Source organism: Purpureocillium takamizusanense, chromosome 9 (genome assembly GCF_022605165.1).
Source record: "Purpureocillium takamizusanense chromosome 9, complete sequence".
Taxonomy (NCBI): domain Eukaryota; kingdom Fungi; phylum Ascomycota; class Sordariomycetes; order Hypocreales; family Ophiocordycipitaceae; genus Purpureocillium; species Purpureocillium takamizusanense.
Genome location: NC_063076.1, coordinates 1,785,325 through 1,798,079, shown reverse-complemented (window position 1 = coordinate 1,798,079; position 12,755 = coordinate 1,785,325). Strand labels below are relative to the sequence as shown.

Genomic DNA, 12,755 nt, shown 5'->3' with positions numbered 1-12,755 from the left:
GCCTTTTGCATCGTCGTGCCCTGGATCCCGCACTTGCCTAAATGGACTGGACAGGTAGGCCTTCCCCTCATCTGGTCTGCGCTCACAGACTCCTGCCGGCCGGTGCGCATCCGCTACATGTGTGTCTTAACGTGACCCTCGCCTGTAGTGTCCCAACACACAATGTTGACACGGGCCTGAGTGAGGAACTGTCATATCTCTGGTGTAGGTGGTCTCGAACTTGCATTCCCCTCTCCCCCTCGCACATCAACGAGACCTTGCTCCATCCAACACACTGCCAGACCTTGACCGGCAAGGCAAGAGTTGGCACTACGTTCGCGTGAAGTCTCGCGACTAACAGACATCTTCATCCCTCTTTTGGCCCGTCGCCCACCCCTACTACACTGCCCCGGCCTTGCAGACGGACGGCAGAGAGCAAACAACCAACAAACGCAAGACCCGACGCGGCCTTGCCGGAAACTGGAATTTCTGTATCGTGCTCCGCCCAGCTTGGTTGGTGACTCCCGGCACGTCGTGATATCAGCCGGCCGGCGAGCAAACGACACCAACTCGCCGTCACACCCAGGCAGCCTCCTCGTAAGGAGGACATCTCGGTATATAAGGCTCGAGGCTTCTCTCGTCTCGACGTCTTGTCCGGCACCTCTGAGATCACACACACACACACACACACACACGCATTCACACCTCGGCTCGGACAACGATTTCATCCGCACATCTCAACAGCAATTCTCTGCTCTCGCGTCGACAGCTGAAGCTTAAAGATATTCGCTTTCACTTTCCCAAGAGCGTCGCTCAACGATATCACAACTGCCCTCGAACTGCTCGAGTTCAGCTCAGAGCATTTACTCCCCAGCTACACACATCCACCAACCCCGATCAACAGTCATCAACATGTGCGTCTGGGTCACCTCTCAGTACTACTCTGGCTGCGGCTGCACCGTTGAGGAGCGTACTCAGCATCCTGTTTGCACTTGTCAGACGGTGGTGCCGCAAGCCGGCCAGACTTGGGACGGATACTGCCAGAGCAGCAGCTGCCCCAACCCGAAGAAATAGGTAGCTCATGTTGCCCTGAAAACTGCATCGGCTGCGTGGATGCCCTGATATCAATTCTGACAAGAGCGTTTAGGTCTTTTCTGCCCAAGGGCGGCAAGCACAAACGAGAATAGACCGAGTCATGGAACGACTGTACGGATGGCCACGCGGCAACGGCTGAAACCTGGTGCAGTCCGGCTTTGCGCCTGGAGTGCCTGGGGTTTCAACCGCGGACTTCTCCGCTCCTCACTTTTTCATGTTTCCGATTGCTCTGTTGTCTTTGCTCTTCATTTTTGCTTCTCTTTTCTACTTCTTTTCTTTTCTCTTTCTGCCAGACTTCTTAGATCTTTTCTCCCGCGCCCCTGCCAGGCAATGGCCAGTCTGCAGACGGACACTGCTCAAGCAGCGTGACGACTGGGGAGCCAGCAGCTGAGGGGCGCTCAGGAGCTTACTTTTGTTTCTCGTCTCTCGTTAAGTCGGTGCTTCATCACCGCTTGTGTCTTGGTGGTTTTCTCCCTCCAATCCTTAGGGTGCCAAGGCGAATCTCAGGGGGGTCATGGGCGATGCAGACGCTTCGGGGCCGTGTGTCCCTTGGCCAGCGCATCGGGGGTAGGGGAAATTGTGAGCTCAAGGCGGAATCTCTACAATTGGGTGATGTCATGTACCGAGGGGACGTGGTGCGGCCAAGGCAATCTGTGTAGCAAGGTCGGCAGTCAATTAGGTAGTCATTGACTTGTTAGCATTGAATTTGGTCGCGTTGCATCTTTGCAAAAGTGACATGTGCAGGCCTTGGCATGATTGCATGCTTCTCTGGCAGCGAAGTATGCCTATGGCGGTCTCTTGAGGTAGGCAGAAGGTAAAATGGACAACCAACAGAGCGACCCGTGCTGCGACCTCTGCGCGGCTGCGCCAGACCCAACAGCCGACCGCCACAGCCCACCAACAGGGCAGACAGCAAGCTAGAGTCAGGTGACGGCGAAATGGTCAGGCAAACTGGGGCTTTCTTCATGGGGGCCACCGTTGTGACTGAAAAATTGTCTTTTTCTTCTTGTTTTTAGACTCGAACCTCATGTGGTGTGAGGTTGGCGATAGCAGGGACCTGGATGAGGGTATCCAGTCACACGTCATGTCACGGGGCTTACAGTTGCAAGCCAGCGCATTTAGATTCCCGCTGCCAGACACAAACCTGGGTGAGACCCCTGCAAGGTACATACTTAGGGTAGGTACTAGGTAAGGTACCTAAGGTATCTACCGCCCAGGCTGTAAGGTGGCATTGTGGCTGCTGGGCGGCTTGACCACCACAGCCACGCTCCGTCGGTTCTGACACGGTGGCTGCATGCATGCAAAGAAGATGAGGAGAGAAAAGCGAAAGAATAGAACCAAGGGAAGATCGAAAGGGAAAGCAAGGGGTGTGGGCGTGAGCGTGGGCCGGGGGGGGGGGCCGTGGAAAGATGCACGGAAGTGCCGCATGCTGCGGGCGGACGAGCGTGCGCTTGCTGCCTTGCTAGGTTACCAGGTGCTTGCTGTTCCAATGCCTGGGGACTGGGGGCTGAGATGGGTGCTGCTGCTCTGGGCCGCATGGGGGTTGGCGGCGATGCCGCGGGCGCGGGGGGGGGGGCTTCAACAAGGCAGCATCGGGTGCAAGACCTGCTGCGGGCTACGTACCTATGCATGTATGCACACATGTACCATGTACGTGTGGCTCCAGGAGGGAGGGTGAGGTGAGATGGTGCATCGTCATGGAAGCAAGCAGATGCAGAAATTCTGAGGTTGCACAGCACCGGCAGCGGGCCGTGGGTGGGTGGGTAGGAGGGGGGGAACCTGGCGGCGGCCCTTGGGGCGGGTGGTTGGAACAGCGGGCGTGGAATCGAGAATGCAGCCCTAGAAGGCAGTGAGACACCACGACCGTTAGTACCTTGCCTTGCCTTACGTAGGACAATGCATTGTATCCTCCTCCCTATCCCTCCCGGGCCACAAACTTTGGAGGATGGAGGCGTCTGTGCAGTGCTCAATCAAACAGGGGCGCCGGGCGTTGGGGGGAAGGGGGCGGGCCCCAGCTGGGTTTTTTTGCCGATGAGGCCGGTGGCGTCGGGCACTGCGTGGGCAAATGTGCATGGGTGATGCCCGGTGCCCGGTGCCAGGAACTCGGAGCTACATTAGTACCAAGAAGCTGGGGAAAGGGCAGCGCTGTAAGTAAGTACCTTGGAGATGGTAAATGATCACGACCACCAGCAGTTCAGCTTCGCACGTATACTAAGTTACTGTTCCCAATACTGTGGCTTTCGGACAAAAGGTTTCTAGGGAGCCAGCCGGTCCGCTGTATGTAAAAGAATTCCACAGATTGGGGTAAGCCGGAGAGTACATGCTTATTATGCAGACACGTTTTTGTGTTTTTGGGGATGCAAAGACTGGTGGGCTGGGGAGAGCGTAGCTTTTGTCTTGTTCGGTGCAGAGATGGCACCCCTCGCATCAATCCTGCGGCTCTCTTTTTTACCTCTATAGTAGGTAGTCGTCGGTGGGACCGCGACGGGGTATCTACGGAAAGGTTGGCTCGTCGGCGGGTGTATATATGCCATTGCCATGCCATGCGCGTGGCAATTGAACGCTGGTGCAGCCTGCGACTGTTTCTCATGGCCATGGTCAACCGAATCTCAACGCTTAGCAAAAACCCATTATTTGCCCGCCATGTAGTTATAAAGCGGAGGGGGGGGAAAGGGCTTCTCGACCAGAAAGACAGAGACAGCCGGTTACGACCCGCCAAAGCCAATTCAGCGGCTGCGGTCGGCCCCCACGATCTTGACCTGCCGATGGGAGAGGGTTTCCTGGTTGTGGGTTGGGGGCGTGAGATTTTCCTGGCCCCCCCCCCCCTCCCCCCTTCCCCGGGCAACTGCAGCGCCCTGGTACCTACCATTCAATTGCGCCTGTGCATGACCACTGCAGGTACTGCAGAATGGGTACATTTATGGTTGAAAACGCTCGGGCCAGGGCCAGATTGCCACGGAGAAGCCATCGTCTTCTTCTGCGGCTGCGGGGCAAAACAGGTGTAGTGATGACAGGGGGCGCGCCGCGCGCAGTGGACGCAAACCGGCAGGCTCCACAGCAGACCGCCGTCCATGGTGGCTCCCGTCCCGTCCCGTGCCGCCGCCGGTCTGTCAAACAATGGAAATCCTTTTCCCGCTGGAGGCGGGCAACGTTTTGTGTGCCACCCCACCACCACCAGGAACCACCCATCGCTGGGGCAAGCCAAGCCAAGTTTGGCGCCCTGCATGCGCACACGCGTCCGCTGCCCGTCATGTGATGAACCAAGCCCAAAATGCCAGGCAGGTGTGGTTGCCATTGCGCCTCGCACGCATACATACTTGGTAGATGTTTTTTTATTTCTCACCATGACAGATGGGCACTTGACTGCGTGAAGGGTCGCTGCTGCTGCAAAACATTGGCCTCAGCTTTTCCGCCGTTGGTACGTACTGTTTGCTGCGTGTACGAAAGTACTTGGCCTGGAATGCCCGACCACGCATTGCATCAATTTCTCCCGTCGTCAATTGGCGCCTCTGTGGCCAGGCGGGGCCTTGCCCAAAAGGAGGCGTCTTTTGGCACACCTACCCAAGCATCCAAGCCACCAGGTTGGAACCTAAACCTCCCTCCGGGAGCCGGGCCGGGCTGATACCACCCCCCGTCACCGCCGCCATGTTGCGCTTCCCACGTGCGCCTCCATTGCTCAATTGGAGTTGACAGGGCGGAGCGCAAACACGCCCGGCGACGACACACCGTTGCCAAAACGCCCGTTGCCCACCCGCTCATCGGATGAACCGTCAGGTCATGGAGCTGAGAGCAAGCGTGCCCTTCCGGCGAGCATCCTCCCTTGGCTGTTCCTACTTTCGCATGTCATGGGTCGAGACCCGACGCCTCGGCCGTTTGGTCAACAAGAGCTAGGGGGTTCAACTCCTACCTGTGAACAGCAAACAGTTTGGGTGTCTCCACGGGCAGCGCATACCACCATAGTAATAGTCGTCTCTTTACCTGGTCGCTACCAGGACTAACTTGTAAAAAATTTTGCAGCCATGAACAACAATTTTGTCATTCCGTTCTCTGCAGGGGTACGTATTTATTGTCCCGCGGCGCCCGGTCACGCAGGGGTCTTCATCATCGACAAGTGAGAGATGGAGAATGTGGGACATTGCCACGCGGGCTGACGCGCCACCTTTTTTGTTCTTCTTGCCATGCCATACCATGCCGTGCGACGCGAGTGCCAGGATGCCCCGGTCGTTTTGAGAGTGAGAGGACAAAACGCCGTACAGAGTTGTTGAGCCCATGCAGCCAGACGGACGGACCGCGGCAGACGCGCAAGGGGCGTTCGTTCCGCACAGCTGGAGCCCAGCCAGCGGACGTCCGAGACGGAATAAAAAAACAGGCGGCGACCAGAAACAGAACGATTACTAGGTATGTATCCCCGGCGGCTTGCCACGCACGCGTCCTGCTGCCGGCCCGACCCGGCTGGCCGGTATGCGCGCCGCGCAGTGATACAAAACGGCGCCGCCCCTCAAAAGAGCAAACAACACAAGCCCAGCCCAGCCCAGACCAGACCAGCCCGCATCATCTCGTCAAAGCGTGCCCGCGCAGCCTACCGCCGGCTCGCCCGACCACCACGCGCATTGTGCTCCGTGTGCCACCGGCAGGACCTCGCGAAGCAACCAATGACTTACGTGCGTGTTTTACACGTTTACACATACCGGCGGGCCGTGGCGTAGCGTGGATGATAAGTTAGTACCTATCATGAGTATTGAGCACGCACGTTTTTGATGGGTGCCGGCGGGGGGCCCATCGCGGCCCGCACCGCACCGCACCGCAGAGCACTGGGCGCCAGCGGCGCCCCGCTGATTATTGTCAGTCCCTTAGGTACTGTACCTTGTCTGTTGTTGCCTCTCCTACTGCACTCGCCGCCGCCGCCGCCGCCGCCTCTTGCACGGACACCGACCGACGCACGCCCGTATGTACCCACTGGTGAGGTGCCGTTGATAGGTAAGTTCGGGACGCCAAGACGCCCGGCCGCCGCCCCTCCACGAACGGCCCCGACTCATGCTCCCCAATTTGTCTAGTACGTATAGTATACTTCCCATGTAGCACAAAGTACCTGTAGCACACGAGACCAGACTGCCGTGATATGGAGGCCGGGTCTGTGCCCGCAGACATCATTCGGCGTGTGTAATGGCATGCACGGAGTACATCGGCGACTCCGTCGTGCCTGGCTCGGCCGCATTGCCGGCCTTTGAGGCTCCGCATGTCAGGCACCGAGCGAGCTTGTCCACTGCATGATACCTTGCTGCCTCCGGCGACTGGGGGTGCCTTACCACCGGCCGTTTCGGCGGCCCCGCATGCTGCTACAGTACAAGAACGACATGGGCACTGCGCGAGGTGAGCGGCCACGTTGTGCAAAATAGGTCAATTCCTATCTCGGCTTCTACCGCTGCCACTGCCACTACCCCAGCGTCGCATGCAATCTGATCTAGTTCCAATCTGCTGCCTCGCACCCCGCCAGCCCGTCGCTGTCACCGCTTCGCCCACGCGCACGCTCCTCGCAGTGTCTTGCTGTTACTGTACACACCAGCCTGCTTGCTGCCGCCACCGCCGGCACCACCACCACCTCTCTTGCCCGTGCCCATTGCCTTCGCTGGGCCACGCAACTCCCCTTGGGAAATTTTTTTGTCTTGTTTTGCTGACTTTCTTTCGCGCTCATCAAAAAAACCCTCCCCTTTGTATGTCACACGCCGCTTTTGGGTTCTATCATGCGTAACGACCCTTCTCGCAAAACCCCGGGGCCAGGAAATCAACAAAAACTTCAAGGAATAGAAAGACAGCCTGTGCCTCGTATGCATTATTCAGAGGGAAATCAATCGTTAGACGGCGAGTTGGGGGAGCTACCGTCACTTGTCAGCCAGCCGGTCGTTCCAAGATCGCTGCGCGTCGAGACTCACTACTGGTTCCCCGAATTACCCGGACCCGGCGTCCGGGGAGAGAAGGAAGGAGAAGTCGGCGAGTAGCTGGGGCTGGTCGGCGACTGCTGATTGCCGGGGCTCCTCGAGAAGCTGGGACTAGTTGGCGAGTACGCCTCGGGAGAGGTCGGCGACCACGAAGGAGAGGCTGGCGAGTATGAAGGAGAGGTAGGCCCGGCGCCGTGCAGATTAGGCGAGGCAGGGCTGTAGTTGGGGCTTGCTGGCGAGTAGCTCGGCGAAGTCGGCGAGTTGAACTGCGCCGGCGATGTGGGTGAGTAGTGTCGGGGAGACGACGGCGAGGCGGGCGAGTAGCTCGGCGAAGTTGGGCTGTAGTTGGGGCTTGCAGGGCTCGTCGGCCGCAGCATCGGCGACGTTGGCGAAAACGAAGGCGACGAAGGGCTGAACGATGGCGAGGTCGCGTAGCGTCCTGCCGCACCGTCGATGAGGGGCGACGTCGGCGAGTAACCCGCATTGGGAGATGTCGGAGAGTAGCCGCCCATGCCGGCGCTGAATGGCGACGTCGGCGACGTGCTGAACGGGCTCGTCGCACCGCGCATCGCGTAGGGGCTCATGGACCCGATGCCGCCGAAGCCGGCACCGCCATACTCCGTGCCGAATCCTGCAGGCGTCTCGGACCCGGCGCCCTGGATGGGTGAGAAGTTTCCGGCGGCCGGCGAGCTCATGCTAAGGTAGCCCGAATCGGCCATGGGCGAGCCCGTGTCGTAAGGCGTCGCCGCTCCTTCGGCTTCTCCCTCCTTCGTAGGCATACCAGGCATGAGACCCATCCGAGAGTTGTCCGAGATGACTGTTTCCAGCATCTTAGGATCAAGGAAGACATCAAAGTTGCCGGTGCCCATGGGCGCCATCTGCCCGAGCATCACATTTTCAGAGATGCCTCGGCAGTCGTCTAGCTCACCCGTGGCCGCAGCCTCGAGCAGAATCTCGACAGTCTCTTCGAACGAGCAGCGCATGAGCGCACCAGTGTCGGCGCGGTTGATACCGTGTCGCGTGACGGCCGAAATGCTGCCTCGGTACGTCATCACGTCGACCAGGAGGGCAATGTGACGATGGTTGACGTACGAGCCGTCAAAGGCCAGCACGTTGGTCAGCTCCTTCACGAGGGCTGATCGAGCCGCCTCGATACCAAACACCTCGACAATCTGCCACAGGTCATTCGTGTACGTTCGCGTCGCGTCAACGCCATCCACGGCAAGCACCTCACGCAGTGCGGAACCACTAGTGTCCAGATACCACTGGGTGCATCGTGGGTCGTCCTTGATGGCGAGCTCCGTGCCGTCTGCGTCGACGGTCAGGCGAGTGCCCTTGGTAAGGAAGGCTCGCTCGATTCCGGGCACACCACGAAGCGTGAGGTTATCGAGGAGATGCGACTCCAGGCGCTTGAGCATGACATCGTCCTCCATCTCGCTCTCGCGGTCCTTCTCGTCGCCCTTCTTGAGCGTCCGAAGACGAATCACCTGCTCATCGGCGTTGTTGTCGCTGTAAATGATGGCCAGATCCGCAGCGTAATCCTCCTTAATACGCTGAGCAACGTCGTCAATCTTGATCTCCTTGTCGAGCATCTTCTGCCGGTCCAGAGTGATGCGCAGGAGCCATCTCGACTGCATGTCGAGGCTGTCCTGGCTGTCGTCAGGGATCAAGAAATACGAGTCGACCATGTCCACATCCTCGGCGATGTTGGTGTGCTCGATGTCAGGGTCGTAGTAGATCTCGGTCACAGAAGTGACGGATCGCAGGTTTGTGTACTCGACCATGCTTCGCAGCTTCTTTGCCTCTTCCTGCTTTGCCAGTGGCGTGTTCAAAAAGACGGCCATGCTAGGGGTCTTGATGTCCTTTGCCAGGTTCAGGATTTCCTTGAGTCGAGGCACACCGAGGGTGACGTTCTTGGACGAGACACCAGCGAAATGGAACGTGTTGAGGGTCATCTGCGTCGCAGGCTCGCCGATGGACTGGGCCGCGAGGACACCAACCATCTCGCCTGGGCTGACGAACGATCTGTCCCAGCGGTTCTGGAGCTCGCCAAGGACGTGGTCGAAAGCAAGCTTGTTCAAGCGATGGACCTTGACAATCTCTTTGAAGGCCAGGCGAGACCGGATCATCGCCTTGAAGAGAATAGTCGCGTTCGCGTCCGCCTCCTGCGAGATCGGGTCTTGTCCTCGGACAATCTTCATCTCACCCAAGATCTTCTGCACGGCCGGAATGACGTCTGAGGGGCGCAGGTTACTGCGGTCGGTAGCCTTGATATTGAAGACTCGTTTGGCAGTCTCGATCATGCGGCCAATATTGAGGGGGAGCTGCATCATCTCCTCTCCCATCTTGGTGCGGTTGATGGCACGAACCTCGCGGCGGTCGTGCAGGAGAGCGTCCCATTCCTCGTCGAGGAGAGACATGGAGGCCTTGTCGCCAGTGAGCTCGTTGCCATATTCGTAGTCCGCCTTGAACCACTCCGGTGGACTGGCAAGATCCAGGCGGTACTTTTTCTCGAAAGCCGCATCAGACATCTTCAGGATACCCAGCTTCTGCTTCTCAATGCACATAGCATCGAGACCGTCCTCGCCGTACAGGAACTGAATAATGTCGCCCAGCGAGTTGCGAACAGTTCCATCGTACCGCGCGCTGAGATCCTCAAGAGCCTTGACCAAACGTCGCTGAATGTAACCCGTCTCGGCAGTCTTGACTGCGGTATCAATGAGACCTTCGCGACCAGCCATGGCGTGGAAGAAGAACTCAGTCGGAGTCAAGCCTCGGAGATACGAGTTTTCGACAAAGCCACGAGCCTCGGGCGAATAATCGTCCTTTGTGAAGTGAGGCAAGGTCCTGTACTTGAAGCCGAACGGAATGCGTTTGCCCTCAACAATTTGCTGACCGACGAGCGCCGTCATTTGGGAGATGTTGATAGACGATCCCTTGGATCCGGATTCGGCCATTGTGACGGCGTTGTTCGAATCCTTCAGACTTCTTTGCGTGGTCGTACCGGCCTGGTCACGGGCTTGGTTGAGAGCCATGGAGACCTTGTTCTCGAATGTCGCTCGCACATTCATACCAGGAAGAGCCTCCAGCTCGTTGGCCGTAGCCATGGCCGTGAGCCGGGCCACCTCGGCCTTTTGCGTATCGATGTGCACCTGGACCTTCTCAATGGTCTGTTTGTCGGGAACAGTATCGCCGATACCAATGCTGTGGCCGTTGTGCAGAAGCCAATAGGTGACCACTTGCTGCACGCCATTCAGGAAAGCCATAGCTCCCTCCGGGCCGAGCTCGTTGTAGCAGAGGTGGACGATACCTCCGGCGGCAGAACCCACGTTCTTCTTCTTCAGCAGGCCGTACATCAACTGGCCACTTTGAATGAGAACGCCAGCATCCTTGGGCGGAAGGTCTGGGTTGTCTCCTTCAGGGCTGTTCAGGCTGATTTCCTGAGGAATGACCATGGAAATAATCTGCTTGCCTGTCCATCTGGGCCGCGGCTTCAAGATGGCTGGAGGCGGAATGACACCATCCCAGTTGGGAACCCACAGCATCAGGTTCTGAACCATCTCCTTGTCAATGAAGGTGTCTCGACGGCACAGCTTGTAGACTCCGGCAAGGGAGTCCTGGACAATGCCCATCAGAGGACCGTTCTTTTGAGGTGAGACGATGTTGTTCGGCACGAGGCAAAGTTCCTTCACCTCAGCCCGGGTCTCTTCGCTCTGGGGAACGTGCAAGTTCATTTCGTCACCATCGAAATCGGCGTTGTATGGCGACGTGACCGACAGATTCAGCCGGAACGTCGAGTAGGGCATTACGCGGACGCGGTGACCCATCATCGACTCCTTGTGCAGAGAAGGCTGGCGGTTGAAAATAATATAGTCACCGTCCATGAGATGACGCTCGACCTTCCACCCGTACTCCAAGGAAATTTGAGCGGCACGCCTGTGGTGTCGCAGATCGATGCGAGTGCCATCAGATCGGATGACGTACTTGGCGCCGGGGTGCTCGTTGGGACCGTTCTCGACGAGCTGATGCAGCTTGCCAATATTGTACGGGGTCACCGTCTCCGGATATGTGAGTGTCCTGGCAATGCTGCGAGGAACACCGACCTCGTGGAGAGAAAGATTGGCGTCGCCCGTGATGACAGTTCGAGCCGAGAAGTCGACACGCTTTCCCATCAAGTTGCCTCTGAGACGTCCTTCCTTGCCCTTTAAGCGAGCTCGAATGGCCTTGACTGGTCTGCCACTCTTCTGCAACGCACGAGGCTGTCCAGCGATGTCGTTGTCCATGTATGTGGCCACGTGGTATTGCAGCAACTCTTCAAAATCGCGCGCAATGTGCTGCGGGGATCCTTCACGGATAGCTTGCTTGACATTGCCGTTTGCGCGGATGATATCACCCAGCTTGTACGTCAAGTCATCCTCGTTCCGCATGCCCGTGCCCGTGCCATCCATGGAAATGCTGGGTCGGACTGGGGGAGGGGGGACCGGGAGGACTGTGACGATCATCCATTCTGGGCGAGCGTAGTCGGAGTTGAGGCCCATGTGTCGCATATCCTGTTCGGAAATGCGCCGCAAGATTCCGTGAGCCATCTCTGGCGTGATCGGGACGGTCTCTCGCCTCTTAGGCCCATCCTCCTGCACGACATCAAAGGCAGCCTTGAGTTGCAGGGCGGCCTGGCGAACGGCGGGCTGCACGTTACCGCATCCACCGTGGTTGTTCGCAGGCGCGGCTTTCATCCCGGGCACAAAGTCCTCATCCTTGTCCTTGCTCTGGCGGTCCTCATTCTCGCACTTGCGCTTCTTCTTGCACACGGCCCAGACTCGGTTGAAACGGAGCTTTGGGTCTCGCGTGTTGATCGCGGCAACGAACTCTGGATCGCTCTGTTCAAACCAGGTTAGCATCTATCAAGTCCCAGAAATACCTTGCAGTTATCAGCATAGACTAACAGTATCGGACAACACCTTGCTGCAGTTATGGCAGACAATCTCCAAGATCTTCTTGACCTTCTTGATGAAGCCTGGATGGTAGACCGGCTTGGCCAGCTCGATGTGGCCGAAGTGGCCGGGACATTCACCCATCGCCTGCGCGCAGGTCTTGCACTTGAACTGCCGATCGATGGAACCCAGAAGAGGGTCGTTGAGTCCGCCGTCGCGCGGCTTGGTCTTGTTCTCCTCCATGGTCTCGGGGTAAAGAATGTGGGCGACGCTCATGTTCTTGATCTCCTCGGGAGACATGAGGCCGAACTGAATCTCCTCGACCGTCTTGAGCGGAGCGCTCGAATGCGTAAAGTGAAGGTTCGCCATGGTTGCGATTGTTGTTGTGATGATCGCCGCACGGGCACCGTGAACGTGGAGGATCGGACTGGGCGGAGATCAGAAAAACGCGCCGCGCGGTCGCGAAAAGACAACAAAATCCCCCCAAAACTCAAATTCGCGCCAAGCGGAAGCTTGTCAAAGACTCGATAGCGCGTTCGTTTGATGGAAATCGCAGTCGTGCGCGAGTGGCGGATGGCGGCCCAGCAGCGCCCCGTCCTGGCCAGCGGCCCAGGAGAACCTCAAGCTCGTCTCCCCCGTCGCCAGCGCCTCGCAAGTCGTCAAAGTCGTCAGAACGCGATTCGGCAGTCCGTGTAGCACTTCCGGACGTGCTTCGATGCGCTGCGCGCGATGTCCGACGCGCGTTGTGATGAGCTGGAGCCGTGAGGCAGAGTTTGTCGTGGGTTGAGGCGACTCGTCAGAGGGTGGCCAGGAA

The 12,755-nt window shown here is 58.1% G+C and overlaps 1 protein-coding gene across 3 annotated transcripts; it reads right to left on the bottom strand.

Annotated features, from left to right (window-relative positions):
- Positions 1-6,482: 6,482 nt before the first annotated feature.
- Positions 6,483-12,730, bottom strand: RPO21_2 (DNA-directed RNA polymerase). Of its 3 annotated transcripts, XM_047991034.1 has the most exons (3): positions 11,954-12,730; positions 7,005-11,887; positions 6,483-6,947 (listed from the first exon to the last, which is right to left on the bottom strand). In XM_047991034.1, exons 1-3 carry the CDS (start codon positions 12,308-12,310, stop codon positions 6,920-6,922), a joined length of 5,268 nt encoding a protein of 1,755 aa, XP_047847044.1. In that variant the 5' UTR covers positions 12,311-12,730; the 3' UTR covers positions 6,483-6,919. The 3 variants fall into 3 exon arrangements, with proteins under 3 accessions (XP_047847044.1, XP_047847045.1, XP_047847046.1); XM_047991035.1 differs by having other exon boundaries at positions 7,005-12,730; XM_047991036.1 differs by having other exon boundaries at positions 6,483-11,887.
- Positions 12,731-12,755: the final 25 nt, after the last annotated feature.

Bases quoted from the DNA above. Each gene is read 5' to 3' on its own strand.
- RPO21_2 (XM_047991034.1), bottom strand. From the start codon at position 12,310: ATGGCGAACCTTCACTTTACGCATTCGAGCGCTCCGCTCAAGACGGTC. The intron at 11,888-11,953 runs GTTAGTCTATGC...TGGTTTGAACAG, and splicing joins GCAAGGTGTTGTCCGATACT to AGCGATCCAGAGTTCGTTGC. The intron at 6,948-7,004 runs GTGAGTCTCGAC...AAGTGACGGTAG, and splicing joins GGTAATTCGGGGAACCAGTA to CTCCCCCAACTCGCCGTCTA.